Raw genomic sequence first — 18,541 nt, 5'->3', positions numbered from 1 at the left:
AATTTTTCAAAATGCACAATTTCGGAACCCTGCCAATCGCTTAACTCTAGTATGGTTTTGCAGAGAATATCCTGCACACCTATAATGGCAGTTGTATTCCAGAAGCATCTACCCGAAAATCTATGGAAATCAACATCTTTATTATTAAGGGACCAAGACTCAGTAGGAGGAGGTTTTAACACCTTGGCTGCTAGGTGTTTTCCCCTCCTATGCTGAATTATCGTCATTCCTACTAATCATGACGAGCTCAGCTCGTCATCAGCACAGCTCAACCGTGCATCATGACGAGCTGAGCTCGTCATGAGCATGGAAAGGGTTAAAGAAATACTTATACTGATCATACTGTGGTCACTCAAAGCTGTTGGGGATACCATTAGATCCTGAACAAACGGAAAAATACCATAATCGGAGATCACATAGTCAAGAATTGAAACGCTAAAAGGGGACCTATGAGTAAATTTCGCAGGCACATCTGAGGGGAATCTACCATTTAGGATAAGCCCATCGACTGCCGACAGTTCTTCCAAAAGAATCTTCCCTCTTTTACTTGTTTTTATTTTTTCTGGGAAGAGAGATTGTGGGATAAGATAAGCCTCTTCTTTAGCTTTATTTCTAAATAAATTTAAACTAAAATTAGAGATTTTACAATTCAAATCTCCGACAAGTATAACTTCGGGTGGGGGATAGACCTCTTTAATCTGTCTAATATAATGAAACACTTGCTTCACTAAAATGTTAAAACCCTCTTCGGGAGGAATGTAAGCATTAATAATTACAATAGAAAAATTATTTGCAGAGCTAGGGAGATTAGCTATTGTTATAGCTTGGAAGAGATTACTTGAGTCAATATAGTGAGAGAATCTCCACTGCAATTTGTTAGACAACAGACAAGCAATTCCCCCTTTAGCATGGCCTTTCTTAGAGGGAGAGGCCGGCGCCTCCAGCACATAATAATCCTTCCCAGCACAAATGTTATTAACACACCATGTTTCTTGGATGCAGATCACATTTGCTTTCTGCGAGAGTAAGAACTCTATTTTCTCCGAACTCCTATATAGCGTGGCTGCATTCCAAGAAATAATTTTCAAATTATTGTTAAAGATGTTGAAATAATTTGGGATTATCTGTGGTCTTATTAGATAAGACACTAGGCAGCCAATTCCACTGTTGATTATCCTCTGAGGGAAAAGAGTTCAGAGTTAGTGGAGGAGGCAATACCTGGGAGACCGAGCGTTTGCCCTTTGAAACCCAAATCTTTAAATCATTAAAGGGAGAAGGGGCCCCATCTTGCTTATCACCCCTTTGGGTCAACCCATAGAATGGATTGGCTTTTCCTAGAGAGAAAATAGGCAAAACGTCAATTCCTCTACATTGGAAATTCTCCGCTTGTTGTAATATAAGATTTACAATAATTTTAGAATGAAATTTGACCCTGATGCATGTCACACTATCACCACCTAACAGAGTAACTAACTCAATGTCACTTGATTGTATAAGGTGAAGACTTTCCAAGTCTTTGAAACATTTGAGTAGCCATGATCTGTTTAAGGGAAGGTCAACGTCAAATAAAGGTAAAAAGTCTAAAACCAAAGTGTCCACATAAGAGATTGAGACTTTTGCCTGGGGGGATAGATGGAGACGTACACCGTCCTCTTCTAGAAGTGAGAAAGAAGAAGCCAGGGGGTTGAGGGCTCCAAATTCGGCCGGGGTAGGTCTCATCGCTTCTGCCACTGGGGGGGGGCGATCAACCCATGTCCACCATTCTGGGGTAAGTCCTCCACAGCCATGGGAAGAGTGTTGAATGTGACCTTTGGGCCGCAGTCCAAGGGGCGGATATCAACAACCAGGCTCGTGGCCACAGAGTTAGACTCACTAACATTATCTTCATTACCAGATTGAGCCATTAGATCTTGGAAGATTATTCGCCTCTGTCTTTTCTTCCTGTATTTGCGCACAGGTTTCCTTTTTTTCCCTTTATTATTTCTATGTTTGCCGATTTTTTCCTTTTCCTCTTTCTCATCATCATGTTGCCTGTTTTTGTCTGGGACAAATATTGGAAATAACTCTTGTACCGCTTTTGAGTCTGAAACAATCAAGTTATCTTCCTCTATTTCCAATTCTGAAATCTTTACACAATTAGCTGCCGCAGTGATCGGAATGACCATGGCATCATTTCCTTGAATTACCACTGGAGACTTTATACCAGAATTTCCTGCAGGAACATTTACACATCCCGCAGCCTTCCTAGTACTAGCCTCAGATGGAAGGACCGGACTCTTTTCAGGTACTTTTAGCAACAGCGTATTCAATATTTGTGTGACAGAGTCCAAAATACAGTCAGAGCTACCCACAAATGTGCCCAAAAGTAATAATATAGAGGCCAGTAAATGTTCCAGGGCAATCAAAGATTCAGATATAGGTTTTTCGCCTGCAGCAACAGAAGGACATATGCCAGATAGGTTAAGCACAGGGCTCCTGGAGACATTTAGCAATGCGGACATGTCCTGTGCATTTATAGATGGAGTGCTGCTATACAACAATAGCCCAGAAGGAGTAGCTCCCACCGAAGACTTAATGGCTTCTGGAGATTTCAAACTACCACCATCCAAATAACGACCACAAAGTTCTAGGTCAATGGTTGACAATGAGAGATCACCTCCTGACCGAGCATAAGGTGCAGAATCTTGCAAAGCTGGTAAGTTGTTGGCTTGCTCTCCCTCAACAGTTAGAACATGGAGCTTGATATCACTGTCAAATTCGGAATGCACAAGACAGGACCTCACAGCGGTTCCTACTTGGGATGAATCTCTCACAATCAAATGGGGGACCGTTTTGTCTACCACTTTTGTCGGTCCCGCATGCAGAACTGTTGCAGAGCCTTCGATTTCGTCAACTGGTATATTCTTATCCACAGGTTTTTCCCACAGTTTAAAAAGCTGACATTGACCCTTCAATAGGGGATTATTAACTGATTTATTTCTTAGGGGATTAGATTTTGTTTTGGCGCATGACCTTCCCCCCAATATCCTCCCAGAGCGAAGTTTCTTCGTCATCATCCCCGGGAATTATACAAATTTGTTAAAAGAATTAAGCTCCACAAAGAGTTTGGTTAAGAACGGGGTTAGTCCATAAAATGAATGAAGCAATGGAGGGTAATCTGGTGCTACGTTCCAGTCAGTGTCAAAGGAGCAGGGCACCGAATTTATAAGTCACGGGGCGCCACTTCACGTCAAGTATCAACACGAGTATTAAAATGTAAAAGTTAATAACATGGCCCAGCCCAGCCTACCTCAGTCACCGAGGGCCATAGAGGGCCCGCCCTTTGTCCGGGCTTCGTCCGGCGCGTCCCGCGCGCGTCCTCGCGGGACGAAGGCTCTGCCGCTGCTTTAAGCGCCTCCTGGCGCCCTCGTTACAGGCGTCGACATCACTGACCCCAAAGGCTGCTGGGGGTTGTGGTCTGGCCGGCGGAGCCAAGCCCGGCCGGTCGGTTGCTGTACGAGAGGTGGCGGAGCCAAGCCCGGCCGCAGTTCGGTGAAGACAAGGAGCTCTGGCAACACTGCAGGTATGGAGAATAGAAAGACAGGGGACTCAGCCCCTGCCGCTGCTTTAAGCGCCTCCTGGCACGCTCGTTACAGGCGTCAACGTTACTGACCCCAAAGGCTGCTGGGGGTTGTGGTCCGGCCGGCGGAGCCAAGCCCGGCCGGTCGGTTGCTGTACGAGAGGTGGCGGAGCCAAGCCCGGCCGCAGTTCGGTGAAGACAAGGAGCTCTGGCAACACTGCAGGTATGGAGAATAGAAAGACAGGGGACTCAGCCCCTGCCGCTGCTTTAAGCGCCTCCTGGCGCGCTCGTTACAGGCGTCGACGTCACTGACCCCAAAGGCTGCTGAGGGTTGTGGTCCGGCCGGCGGAGCCAAGCCCGGCCGGTCGGTTGCTGTACGAGAGGTGGCGGAGCCAAACCCGGCCGCAGTTCGGTGAAGACAAGGAGCTCTGGCAACACTGCAGGTATGGAGAATAGAAAGACAGGGGACTCAGCCCCTGCCGCTGCTTTAAGCGCCTCCTGGCGCGCTCGTTACAGGCGTCGACGTCACTGACCCCAAAGGCTGCTGGGGGTTGTGGTCCGGCCGGCGGAGCCAAGCCCGGCCGGTCGGTTGCTGTACGAGAGGTGGCGGAGCCAAGCCCGGCCGCAGTTCGGTGAAGACAAGGAGCTCTGGCAACACTGCAGGTATGGAGAATAGAAAGACAGGGGACTCAGCCCCTGCTGCTGCTTTAAGCGCCTCCTGGCGCGCTCGTTACAGGCGTCGACGTCACTGACCCCAAAGGCTGCTGGGGGTTGTGGTCCGGCCGGCGGAGCCAAGCCCGGCCGGTCGGTTGCTGTACGAGAGGTGGCGGAGCCAAGCCCGGCCGCAGTTCGGTGAAGACAAGGAGCTTTTCACCATATAGGTGGTTGTTCTGGGAGGGAGTGACCTATTGCAAGTATTTCATTGACAGAACAGATTCATTGGAAATATATTGGCCTTGAAGAAGTCCTTAGGGACGAAATGAGTTGGCTACGGTTGTTTCCTTTTAAAGAAGATTTTGAATAAAGAAAGTTTACACAAGACCTGCTGATTCGATCTGAAATTTTGTTATTTGTGACATTTTTTGATATTGAATGGAGTGCTGGATCTTTTGTTTGTTTAAACAATTTCCGCTTGGGATCCATATAATTTGTTATTCACATTTTGTTGTGTTTATATGACTGTCTAGGGTGGTAAATTTAGCAACAACCCTCCTGCCTCTTGTTCCCTCTATTCATCTAAATACAAAGGGGCACATTTACAAGCCCTTTGTGCCGCTGGTGCGTCACTTTTAGTGATGAACCCAACGGCACATTTTGCTGCCCCATATTTACAAGAACCTTTAAAGCCACTGTGTGTGACTTTCAGCAATGTGCGTGAAAGGGGCGTGCCATAGGTGTTGCTGCGGGTGTTCCCACACAACACCCATGTCTTCTGCCACATTCCCAGATTTACAACCTTTTGTAAATCTGGGAACGCGTCAGAATGCTACGTCTCCACAGGGGAAGGCGTAGGGAGGCGCAACAAGGAGATATGTTTTCATTTCTCCTCGTGTTTTCCTCTTTCTATGCCTGCTGCATTCTGCAGCACACATAGAAAGAGGAAATCACCTCTCATGATTGTTTTTCTGCAGGAAGGTGTCCCTTCCTGCACAAAAACAATCTCCCCTAAAACGCAGACACCCTTGCACCATGGTGCAAGAGTGCCTGTGTTGGCACATGTCAGCCAATTGTGCGCCAGCCCAGGGGAAAGCACAGGGATGCAACATATTATTGTAAATATGACATATCCCTGTGCTTTGAAAGTGACTCACTGCAGTGCAGCCAAATGGAAAAGGCCCAGAGGGTTTGCTTGTAGGTTTAAAAAAGACGAGAATATGATATACAAACGCACATAACTTAGGGCAACAGTGTTCAAGTCATTCTGTATTTGCATTGGGGACAATGCCTACCCTACAGAAACTGTAAGGGTGAGGGTGGAGCCTCAAGTTACACTTTAATAAGACAGAGGTCATGGTCATGGTGGGCTCACTTGAGTTTAAGGGTTCCCTTTTTCATAACCGACCGTGGGCGCTTACCCAGGTTCCTCAATCAAAAATCTGTGATTGATGATGGATAAACGGCTGCCTTGGTGGCGCATTTGAGAACAATCGCCTCATTCTGCTTTGTCCATCGAAATTAACTGAGGAATATATCCCCTGTCTCGTCTACCGCCAACAATGATGACACACTCAATCTCTGTTACCCATTTTGGGCACTCGCCATATCTTGGAGTGTCCGCCTACTCACGGGTGCAGAATGCAGCCTTTCCAAAATGTGGCCAAGTGGCGGGTGCAGCCTTCCCAATCCCAACATGAGGTAACATGACTAGCCAGACAAGCACAGCTTGCTTTGTAGTGGAGACCATTCAGATTCGTACGTGTGTCTTCTCATTCCAGGATTTGTAGGGTTGGTTGAACTCTGTGACATTTGAGTATTCCCTTCTTCGCATACCTCAGGCGTATTCATGTCAAGTGAATGCAGAGTGTGCCAGCCCATTGGGCAGTGCTTCACTGCCCAGCCTTGTCAGTGGCATGTACTGCAGCACCGGAGTCCTCTTTGCAAAGACGTTTCCGAGTACATCTGAAATCAAAGTAAATTTATGGTGTCATGTTGTCTTAAATTCCACATTGGACACAAACACACCCATCCATCCCATAGGACATCTTAATGGCGTAGAATATCAGGACAGCGCTGGGAAGCCCCATTTCATTAATATATGTGCTAATAAACAATCTTCATTTCTACAATAGAAATTGTGATTTTACGGATACCTTTGCAGAGACAATCTGGATAAAAAGTCGATACCCGTATAATGCCCTAGCCACAGCACTGATGCCTGGACCAGGCACCGTACTTCATCGATGGATGTATTTATTTGCCTCGCTGATGTGGTTTTGTTACAGCGTGTTTCCAAAAATCAATGCAAGCAACAGGGCACCTTGTCTGGGACGTGGAAATATCGATTTAGCGCATAAACTATGCGAGCTCCGTGTTTTGGATACCCCTTTCCCAGTGCCCGTTGCATGAAGGAACTTCTCACTGTCAGATAAATACACTTGTGTTTTGGTATCTATCACAATGACCGTATTCTTGTTGTAGGTTACAGTGCACTGTCCCGTCACTCTTTCGAGGGATCAAAGACACTGGTACGTTTCAGTCAGTCAATGAAATTGAAAGTTGACAAAGTTAAGACGGAGTTTTCTGTGTCTCCATGCCCAGTCTCCTGAGATACTTCCGCCCTTGTTCGCCCTCCCACCCACGCGCTGCGCAGGGGATGTACCTCGTGCGCCCCCACGCGCGCATCAGCAATGAAAGGGGTTCGGACGCCACTGAGGCACGCGCCTCCGTCTGCCGGGGATTCCCCTCTCGCGGGCACCTCTCTGTCAGCCGCTGCACCAGCTGCTCCCAGTGCCCGGGAGGAGTCTAGCCCCGAGGCGCGTCCATTGCCCGGAGTCTCCGCGGGGTAGAGGGTCGGTCAGGAGGACGGACGGGACCCCATTGCGCACCCCCATCACTCTCACCCATGGCTCGGAACTGGTGAGCAGTGCTTGAGCTCACCTCAGCCGGCAGAGAGCAGGGACTCCTCCCCAGCCCGTTCGACCGGGGCTCGGGACTGCAGCGCCCCCTCCCAGCAGAGAATCCAGGGCTCCAAAGAGAGCGCGCGCGGAGGGAAGACACCGGGATTCCCCCGCGCATCTCTTGAAGCGGAGCAACCCTGGGAGGGGAAGAGCCTTATATAGAGGAGCGCATCAGTGCTCCGGCTCAGCGGCATCGCGCGCGGAGAGGGATTCTGGGGCTCCCGGGGTGATCTTGTTGGAACCACAGGACTTTCCGAGATACCCAAGCGAGGCAAGAGAACACTGAGGACTGTAGCTGTACTTCTACAGTGCGCGGATACATCTTCCTAAGTGCGAATCTTCTCCGCAAAGTTAGTAGCAGAACTATTACCTCACATCAGACCTCAAGAAATGGACCATGGCAGGATGAAAGGCTGAGACTGAGCCTCCCAGGTCCGATCCCGTGATCCGCGGTGGACCACGAGCCCAGTGAGGCGTCCTACCGACCACATTGGACCAGTGGATGCAACAAGACCCCCTTGATACCAAGGCGGGTCAGAGAGGGCTGGACGTCCCGGGAGCGGCTCCGCGCCGAGCGAGAGGATGGCCCTGTGCAGGCGGCGCATCCTGGGCATCTCGGTGGCCCTGGCCCACGGCCTGTTCTCCGGATCCCTGAACATCCTCATCAAGATTCTGATCAGCCACTATGGCTTCTCCTTCCTGACCCTGGTGCAGTGCTTCATCAGTTTCACTGCGGCTCTAAGCCTGGAGCTCCTGCGGCGGCTGGGGGTGATCTCGGTGCCCCCCCTTAGCCTGGGTCTGGCCCGAGTCTTCGCAGGGGTCACCGTACTGTCCACCATGCAGTCCAGCCTGACCCTCTGGGCGCTGCGCGGCCTCAGCCTGCCCATGTACGTCATGTTCAAGCGCTGCCTGCCGCTGGTCACCCTGCTCATCGGGGTGCTGGTGCTGCGGAACGGGCTGCCCTCGGCGGGGGTGCTGCTGGCTGTGCTCATTACCACCTGCGGGGCTGCACTGGCAGGTAGGGCAGATGCACGCGCAGCTCACAACCTCATCTGCAATGTATCATGTCCTTCTTTTTTTGTACAGCACCAAGAAGTGACAGAAACTGGTAGCAAGCACTAGGTAAAGGCTCAGTTAATATTTCGGCGATGGACGATGCTTGCATGAGCAGACTGGTGGTGAAAATGGGATAGTTCTGTTGAGAAGAGTGGTGATGTGTTAAGTGAGTAGTGCATTGATGTGTGAACAGTGGTGTGCTTTTAGGGCGAAGAAGGTGGTAGACTGTGCAAATCCATTCATCCATCCATTCATCCACCACACAACCTTGTGATGGGAATTGGGTTGCTTTAGGAGAAAGATGGGTCGGAGAGGGTGGGTTTGTACGAAGGTGAGTGGTTAGTGTGTGAACTGGTAGTTGATGGGTATGAACGTGTGGGGGACAAGAGAAGAACAGAAAGTCTGACGGGAACCTTGGTTTGAAAACTGTCTCTTGATTGATTGATTGAATAAAGAAAAGTGTTACATTGGTACCGGCTTGTGACTTGTCCGCTACAACCTGTGCTTTAAATGGACCGTGAGGTGCTCTTAGGTACTCAGTACCTGCACTCCTTTAATTTGGAAGGGCTAGTACCAGCACCTCTCAGCACTGCTCCAGTGTTTTTATGCGAGAGTACCGGCACTTCTCAGGAGCAGAGAGGTATTCTCGAACAAGGAGTACCTGCACTTCTATGTTTCTATTTCAGGTAATAGCTACAAAGCAGAGTCAACACCTTTGGCGGTCTTGTAGGAAAACATGGTGCAAAGGCATCGCCCAAGACATGTATTGAAAATGCTTGTGATAAACTATCCCTCCACCTACTATCACAAACCCTCAGTCGAAGGAAGATGCAACAGGCGGGGCGGCAAGAACCTTCAAAGATGAACTATCATTTTCACTGCATGGGGCCCTCTACCCACTCACTGGCATCCACCCACACAGCCTCCATCAACTACTGTTTGCGCTCTGTTCCTCTGGACCTCGCCTAAATAAAACTCCATCCTTAAGCTGTCATGGACAGAACTCAAAGTAAATCTACTTCTGCATGGGGCTTTACACCCGCCACAGTCTCCTGTGATAGCCTACACACCTCTTCACCTCCAGGACCCCTGGGCACCCAATCTCTTTCCCCCATTCCGTCTCTTCAGCTCCCTTCCTCCTCCAGCTACAATATGTAGCGAATGTTTTTAAGGTTCCCACTGTATGCAAGTGTTGGCATGATCGAATGTAACACAGAAGTATGCTATGGACTTGATGTGCAAGGGAGGTGTAGGCGGGCTGGCTACACTGTCCCAGACCGTCCTCCCAGAGCTGAGGCGCGCTTCACTATAGGTTGAGTCTCCGCTCAGTTCTGTAAGACATCTATCTATCTATCTATCTATCTATCTATCTATCTATCTATCTATCTATCTATCTATCTATCTATCTATCTATCTGTCTGTCTGTCTGTCTGTCTGTCTGTCTGTCTGTCTGTCTGTCTGTCCGTCCGTCCGTCCGTCCGTCCGTCCGTCCGTCCGTCCCGCAAAAAGCTGACTTGTCAAGGAGCCATACTCGGTAACTAGAGCTCGGGGTGAAGTTGTGATAGACTTGGTTTTTTATAGCTCGCAGAAGGTAGAGGTGATTGCAAGAGACATGAAGAATGGCTTTCATGCCAAAGAGGAATTCTGCAGCTGGATGGACTGAATACAACACTGATCACACACTATCAGTCTCTAGGTACAACGTCTGCACGGAGCTGGTCGATCTCCTTTAGCTGCATCGGGAGGTGGTGGTACAAGGGCAAGAAGAGACCAGGATGGGGAGGGTATACAAGAGAAATGTCCCCTATTGAAGGCATAACCACCTTTGGTATTTATTCTATCAGTGATATGAGGGTGGGTGATTGGGGCGAGTGCAGGGGCGATCATGAGTTCGGATATGTTTAAGAGCTGAAGCGATGTTGCGTGTGGGCCAGTTAGAGTAAGTGTAGGTCAGTTAGTAAGAGTAATTGGAGGTGTAAGCAGGAGCAGAGTAAGTGCAGGTTAATGAAAGTAAGAGTAACTACAGTTCTGTTTATGTGATTAAAAGTAAGTCCGGGTGCACGAGTAATTGCAGGTTTTAGAGGGTAAGAGTAGAATTGTTTATGAGTTTAAGAGTAAGTGCAGGTAAAGAGTAAGTGCAGACGTACGCAAATAAGAGTAAGTGCAGATCTGAGTAAGTACAGATTTATGAGAACAAGAGTAAGTACGGGTCTGAGTAAGTGCGGGTTTAGGAGATAATAGTAAATGTAGGTCTGTTTATTAGACCAAAAGTAAGTGGAGCTGCACTGTGAGTGCAAATGTATGCGAGTAAAAGTAAATACAGATCTGTGTAAGTTCAGGTTTATAAGAGTGAAAGTAAGTGCAGGTTTATAAGAGTAAGAAGTGCCGAGTAAGTGCTGATTTGTGAGAAGTAATGGTAAGTGCGGGTCAGTTTATGAGAGTAAGAGTAAGTGCTGGTGCAGAGTGAGTGCGGCTTTATGAGAGTAAGAGTAGCAGCAGGTCTGTGAAAAAGGGGAGAGTAGACACATTTTGAAGGCTGGGATGAGGTGTGGAAGGCTGAACAATGGTGAATTAGGATCTAAATGTAGTTTTTCATATTGTACCGAGTGAGTGAAGCTATTGAGTCCTACCATCTCCAGGAGGATCTGGGAGCGTGGGGGTGAGAGGGACAAATTACATATGTGTCTACAAGTGAACTATGTGTGCCCGTGCTAATGATTCCGCTTTCATCCACTCATTTTGGGAGCCGGCTGGGACTTTTCCACGTGTCTCGTGGCCAGCCCAGCCTTATGATTGAACGTTGGTAATGTAAATGTAAAGTAAATTGATACTTGTATAGCGCACTACTCACCCGCAAGGGTCTCAAGGCGCTTGTACGAATACCGCTGTGGAACCCATCCTGGCTTTCCCTGTGAGGCGTCCACTCCTGAGGTTTGGTGAGGAAGGGTAAAAACGAGGCTTAGCAAGTGGGCAAAGTTGATAGACCCAGTGATTGCAAGGATCAGTACACAAAGCAGACCAGACTAGGGTAAAAATGTAGAGGCGTAGTCTGATTGCCCACCTGGTAATTGTCAGATCATCTCCCTGTTTGTTCCTACCACTCTCATTGGTTGCATGTTCATCGAATCAGAATGTCCAGAATCCCCCATGTCTCTCTGGGACAACATAAGTTGGGAACTCACTGAAAAAGTGAGGATAGAGATGTGAAAGCTTCCCTGACACCAGAATCTCTAGCATTCAGATCTGTAGTAAAGCAGAATTTTGAGGGAATTACCTAATCACGCGAAATGGTGTTTGGGACTAGTGACGAAATCTATGTGAATGGAGGGCAGTTTTTAAGTGACGGTGCTGAATGAAGAGAGGTGTGTAGGGGAGCGAGGGAGTCTGGGAACTGATGAAAATAGATGAGTAATTATAAAGAGTTTTTCTATCTCCTTATATGGCCACTGGAATTATGCACTAGTGAAGGGCCGATTTATGCAGCAGGGTTGACTGAATTATGTAACAGGAAGAGGAAAATAATGTAACTTGCTATACAATCAAAAGTAAACAATACAGCACATTCTGTGGCCTTATTATCTAGCAAATTTGACCTATTAACACACAGAGGTATTGAAACAAACCAGATCCACATTCTTCAGAAAATACTGAAGCGTCTTAACAAAGAAATCCGTATCCATATAGAACATACAATTTAAAACACAATTCACTAACAACTGTAGAATGTGTCTTGCATGAAATCAAATGACCAATGCTTTATTATAACTGTCTACTCTAACGCCATAATCAAAAAGTGTGTTTAAAACACAGCCAATGTTGTAGTCAGCTGTACACAAACCTGCACATGAATACTTCTTGTAATAAATGTGTATTTTTATTGTGTACACGGCTGCTTTGGGCTTATTCTGTTTTTCCACTGTGGTGTACTAGGAACACCACTTTGTAAATTGCATATTTAATATGTACATGTTCATTGGGAAGTTGTACAAGATTCAAGGCCTCAGACCTCAAGCAGAGATGCAGACTTTTCTCTTGTGAGTGCCATCTTGAAATAACTACTGCTTTGAGAATAATATAAGTATATTATACTGCATACGACTGTGTGAGAAAGGGTCACATTCTTAACTATGCACAAAACACAGATCTGGCCAAATGGCTTCTGATAACAAAGCACAACATAACACAGCATGCCTTACGTTCCCTTCAAATGACGTAACTTTATATAAAATGTCCAATGGATGTTGGCGTTGTAGTTGATCTAGGAGCTATGTGAAAATGAGCAGGTGCTTACTGAGATCTTACTTCAGATACACTTGTTGGATAAAATGACAACAGAATCCATGCAATGGCTTTAGAAAGTCATAGGTATTGGCGGATGGGACATAAAATGGCCGCACCCTTAGATTTATGAGTAGGGAGAATGATCATTTAGCAGTGTAGTTCGGACTGGATGCTGTACACATTTTAACAGAAGTAACAGATGGAAATAATTGGTTGTTCTGCTATTTCTTTCAGCTCCAGCAATCTACTTTCTGGAGGGAATTGTTTGGTGCTATGCAGGTTGAGGAAGGAGTTGAAAGAGGGCATCCTTCGAGATAAGGAAAATGTATAGAGAGACAGCTCTGGAAATTAGGGGAGGAAGAGGTAGAGGACGAAAAGGGATTGATTGTGCTCAAAACTGATAGAATCGGTGAGCACATGTGAGCTAAATGCGTGGTAAATAACCCCAGAGGGACACAGGGGCTCAGTGTAAAAGCAAAGAAACCGAGACGAGAAATGAGCTCTGTGAGGAGTTATAGGGGAACAGGGAGGGGAGAGGGCAGCCGAAGAGGAGAGCGGGAACTGAGAACCATATGACGCCCTGGATGGGAAGGAGGGAATACATGGAACGAGGAGAAGTCCTCATCTGATGATGATGTAGGGCACATGAAGGCGGTGAGCAGGGGAGAGGAAAAGCTGGTCAGCAGAGACAGTGAAGCTGTGGATGAAAGGAGGTTGCGGGAGTGAGGAAAGGACCACGGAGGAGGGGGATGGAGAGATGAGGGCTGAGGAGGAGAGCCAGAGGACTAGTCTAGAGGAACTAGTGAACGAGGGAGGAAGTAACAGCTGAGGATACACGGATATGGGACAGAGACAGCTGCAGACGAGAGGAAGGTAGCTGGGGAGGTGAGAAAAGAGAGATGGGAAGGACAAGACAGGGAGAGATAAGGAGGTATAGGGCAGCCGTGGAGTAGAAGGGCACAGGAGAACGCTGGGAAGTGAAGAGAGAGAAGTGAAAAGGAAGAGATCCAGGAGAGCTGAGCATTGGAGGGCACTTGACGAGGAGAGGTCTTTATTATAGGACTTGTAGTCGCTATTCTGGAGTCCATGTATGTACAGGTTGATAATATTGATCTTGAAATTGTGGCATACAGCAATAACTCATCTATTCATCCATGTGTATAGCTGCCATGTAGTTGTGTTGTAGGACGGCCTGAGAAAGTTCTGCTTTTAACCTGTTGATTGTCTGTTCTGGGCAGCTTAACTTTAGCGAGACAAGGATTGGATTCAAAAGCAGCAAAAGGGTGCTGCTTAAACCAGGACTGGCTTTAAGTGTCACACGTGACTTGGAACACTTCATCACGCCCTCACCCCTCCTATTGGAACCAATTGTGCATCGCTGTGAGTCACTATATCGTACACAGCCTCTACCTATGAACTGTACATTACCTAGTGTTCCCCTGGTGCACAGCACTGTCAGTACCTCATGCACAACTCTCAGTGCTGCCCTGGTGCTCAGACCGCTGAGCTCCCATGAGGCACCTCACCCAGTGCTCTACTAGGGTGCCTCCCAGTGCTCCTCAGATACGTGTCTATGGTTCTCCCATGTGCTTCCCTAGCTGGCATCACCCTCGGTCCCATGGTACATATCACCATGTCTTCCCTTTGTGCCTGCCAACGTGTACTCCCCCTGCAGCACATCAGCCAGTGCTCCCCTGCTGCACATCATTCTGTGCTCCCCTGGTGCACATCATCCTGTGCTCCCCATGTGTACATCATCCCGTGCACCCCTGCTGCACATCATCCTGTGCACCCCTGCTGCACATCATCCTGTGCACCCCTACTGCACATCATCCCGTGCACCCCTGTTGCACATCATCCTGAGCTCCCATGCTGCATATCATCCAGTGCTCCCCTACTGCACATCAGCCTGTGCTCCCCTACTGCATATCATCCCGTGCACCCCCGCTGCACATCATCCTGTGCTCCCATACTGCACATCATCCCGTGCACCCCTCCGGCACATCATCCTGTGCTACCCTACTGCACATCATCCCGTGCACCCCTGCTGCACATCATCCTGAGCTCCCATGCTGCACATCAGCCTGTGCTCCTCTACTGCACATCATCTTGTGCACCCCTGCTGCACATCATCCTGTGCTCCCATGGTACATATCATCCAGTGCTCCCCTGCTGCACATCATCGTGTGCTCCCCCGCTGCACATCATCCCGTGCTCCCCTGCTACACATCATCCAGTGCTCCCCTTCTGCACATCATCCTGTGCTCCCATGATGCATATCCTCCAGTTCTCCCCTGCTGCACATCATCCTGTGCTCCCCTGGTGCACATCATCCTGTGCTCCCCTACTTCACATCGGACTGTGCTCCCCTGGTGCACATCATCATGTCGTCCATCTCTGCCTATCATCCTGTGCTGCCCTACTACATTTTGTTCTGTGCTCCCCTGCTGCACATCATGTTGTGCTACCCTACTGCACATAGGGCTGTGCCCCCTTGGTGCACATTATCCTGTTTCTCACCAGGTGCATGTTTTCATGTGCTCCACTCATACATAACATCTTGTGCGCCCCTGGTGCACATCATCCAGTGCTCCCCTGGTGCACATCACCCTGTGCTCCCCTAGTGCACATCACTCTGTGCTCCTCTGCTGCACATCATACTGTGCCCCCATGGTGCACATTATCCTGTTTTTCCTTTGATCACATAATCCTGTTCTTACCAGGTGCACGTTTTCCTTTGCTCCCCTGGTGAACGTCATCCTGTGCTCTCCTGGTGCACACCAACGTGTTCTATCCTGCTGTGCACACCCTCTTGTGCTCCCCTAGGGCACATCATCCTGTTCTCTCTTGCAGCACATCATCTTTTTCTCACTAGGTGCACCTGTTTTCCTTTATTCCGCTCATGCAGATTATCCTGTTCTCCACTTATGCACATCATCCTGTGCTCCCCTGGAGCACATCAACGGGTTCTATCTTGCTGCGTATATCGTCTCATGCACATCATCCTGTGCTCCCCTGGTGCACATCAACGGGTTCTATCTTACTGCGTATATCCTCTTGTGCTCCGCTCGTGCACATCACCCTGTGCCCCCTGCTGCACATCAACGCATTCTGTTCTATGCAGCACCATATCCGCTGTGACCCTAGATGCACATGGTTACGTGTGACTGATGGTCTGTGTGCGCGAGTGCCTGTATGCTGGTGTGGGTTTACTGAAAATAACTGTTGCTTCCCAAGCCTACATTTCTATGACGTAGCTGTGTAGAGCTGCAGACCCGTTAACTGTGACTTTCATTTTGTTACTATTATTTGCGTGTTCCTACATCCTGTGGTCCACTGAAAGTTCGGTGAGGCGCCTTATCGTATTCAGTGCCAAAGTTGCTGGCCTCAGCCTCATAATTGTAGTGCCATCTTCCAATATGCCTAGACATGCACGTTTTCGAACAACAGTTTGTGTCCATGCCTGCAGCTCCTATTCGTCAATCAGGTGATAACCAAAATGCATTGATTTGTGTACAGAAGCAGCGGGGACACCCATTAGAATGTACGGACTTCAGGTTCAGATCAATGAATGCCCCTTCCATAACTGATTCTAAAACACAACACACCAATAAGGCACGTTATTTTGTGATTTAGATCCATTTTAAAACGTGGCTGCTTTTTCCCATATGTACGTTTGCGGTTCATTTGAATGGTCAATGAACCTGCTGGACCGACTGACTGAACATCCATCCATACGTTTGTTCATCCGTCACCCAAACCACCCATTCGCCCATCCATCCGTCCGTCCATCCTTCGATATTGGAACAAGCATTTTTTTCATTTCAAGCCTGGGCAGCACATGCGCTGCTCTGCTAGGCACGCTGTCATTGAGACTGGGACTTGAAGCACCTCCCATCGTTTTCATTGGTTCCTGTTCCAGCCATTCATAAATGACTGCTTTTGTTTGGTCAGCAGCTTAATTAGTCCCGCCTTTTGGTGTTTCTGACCCTTCCAGCAGACTGCCCCTTCTCCTTTTCTAAATTTACGTTACTTCGTGCACAATTTAGGTTTTTGTCTGCCTCGGGCTTGTATATCACCACGGTGCCTGCTTCACTGACACTGCGCTTATTTTACATTGACACCGGGAGCATGCCGCGATGCTGTGCTTTATCTTTAAGTATGTTTAATGTATTTGTTTAGTTATTTAAATTTACTTTTTGGTATTACCACCGCATTCTTTCGAGTCCTGTATTTACGCACATAGAATTGAAGCACGTCAATGGATGCGTTGCTTGCAAGTCATTCCTCTAATGGGAACTTCTGCACAGTTTGTTTGGGGCCCACCAGTAGGGGGGGGGGGGGGCACTGACCACAGACACAGGAATGGTGTGTTTAAGGCCGCGTTATTGGAATCAGGTGCACCCTGCCTATTTCCCAACCTTGGCCTGTGCCGAACAAAACTAGGCCTAGCTAAATATGTGAATGCCTGACAACCCCCACCCCCACCCCTAACCCGATCCTCAACATTGCCACATCATACAACATCTTACAACATCCCGTCGGCAACAATACCCCCCATGCCTACCAAGTGTAAATGACCTCAGAGTCCCCCACCACCTAGAGAAACAGCCCAGGCCTCCTCAACTACCCCCAACTACCCCCCTTTCTGAACTAAGAGAAGCGCCCAAGCAAAACACAGCACCAGCACCTGATCCAGCTACAAACAAGCTGCCCCTCAATACCCACCTATCAATTGTGCACCATCAATCAAGTACTGCAAAACCCCCTGCGAAAACCCCACAAAAAAACACTCACTAAAGGGCGGGCGGGCAAAAACTTGTGCCCCCACTGCCCTGATGCCAGCTGCTGTGTCACTGCACCAAAATGGTGTCCAGTGACACAAGATGTCCGCTTATGAAAGCCCCAGCCCAAAAACAGCCCAACTGTAGCCCAAGGGACCTCCCCCAGCCCAACCAGTCCAACTAGCTCTGCTGTGTCTCCGATGCCCCCTGGCCCCCCCTACGGCCACAAAACTACCCGTGGGGGCAAGCCTCCTGTTGGTCGGCTGCCCCCCCAAATCCCCATTGTGTAGCGCAAGGCACTGACTCTGATGGAGATTGTTAACATCCTACCACGGGGGATCGAGTAGCTAAGGACCTCCTCCCAGGTGTTTTGAGGTGAGGAGAACAAAAGCTGGCAGAGGAGAGAATGGTGAGGGCCCTGTTCTTTGAGTACTCCTTCCTGATCTCGCTCCCCTACCCACACTCATTTTCATCTCGTGCCCCCATTACTTTAATATATATATTTTTTTGAATGGGTGACTGTTCCAGCCACACAGAAGGAGTACTATTGTTTTAATGAGTGGCGAGCGCCGTGTTTATAATTTTTTTTTGTTTATTGTGTGCCGCTGCCTGGCTCCTGTTTGCCCTATATATTGGTAATGCCTAAACGCCTCTCGCTGCTTCTTTTTTTGGGGGGGGAGGGGCAATTTTGTATAACGTCCCCTCACCCCGTTCTTGCTTTCACATACAACCACCCTTCTTCCCTCATCGTTGCCTCCCTCTCCTCATTGGTTTGTGGGCTAGAAGCACGCCTCCAGGACAAGAGACGCAGAGGATCTTGTGGATCTAGGATTTTTGGCAGCACATTAATCATGTGCTTCAGATGGCTTAGTGCGATGAGCTGAAAAAAACTTGTGTGCTTGTGTAGGGTCTGGACATTGTTAATATTTCATTCCCCCTAGGGGAGGTTTTAACAAAGTTTTTGGAGTTGTCAATTGTTACTAGCCACATTATGATTTCTCCTCTGCATCTGTCATCGAGAAATTGTTAACCACCACTTAAACTGCTTCCTGATTCGTTAACGACAGATTCATAACAGAATAAGCGCTCCTTTTATCCGTCTCGGGAGGATGGTAGATTGACTGGACCCTAACTTAAATGAAACCTCTTGGTTACATACACGGATCTCTGCAGGTCCGGTTCATTGCCTGCTTACCTGATCTTTCCAGCTCTTTTAGACATGAGCACTAAGATAGTGTTATTTC

At 48.3% G+C, this 18,541-nt stretch overlaps 1 protein-coding gene across 2 annotated transcripts in view; it reads left to right on the top strand.

Moving 5' to 3' along the window:
* The window catches only part of SLC35D3 (solute carrier family 35 member D3), a 277,390-nt gene that overhangs the window by 12,346 nt on the left and 246,503 nt on the right, over positions 1-18,541 (top strand). The window contains exon 1 of one of the 2 annotated variants that reach the window (XM_086927400.1): positions 7,404-8,194. The exons of the other annotated variant lie outside the window; for it this stretch is intronic. Coding sequence (XP_086783526.1) covers positions 7,759-8,194 — 436 coding nt within the window. The 5' untranslated portion in view covers positions 7,404-7,758. Of the gene's footprint in view, positions 1-7,403; positions 8,195-18,541 lie in introns of those variants that run through there. 2 annotated transcript variants of the gene reach the window in all.

The sequence above is a fragment of the Lissotriton vulgaris genome, chromosome 6 (assembly GCF_964263255.1).
Source record: "Lissotriton vulgaris chromosome 6, aLisVul1.2, whole genome shotgun sequence".
Taxonomy (NCBI): domain Eukaryota; kingdom Metazoa; phylum Chordata; class Amphibia; order Caudata; family Salamandridae; genus Lissotriton; species Lissotriton vulgaris.
Note: the sequence above shows the minus strand (reverse complement) of the source record. Positions and strands in the feature narration are given on the sequence as shown.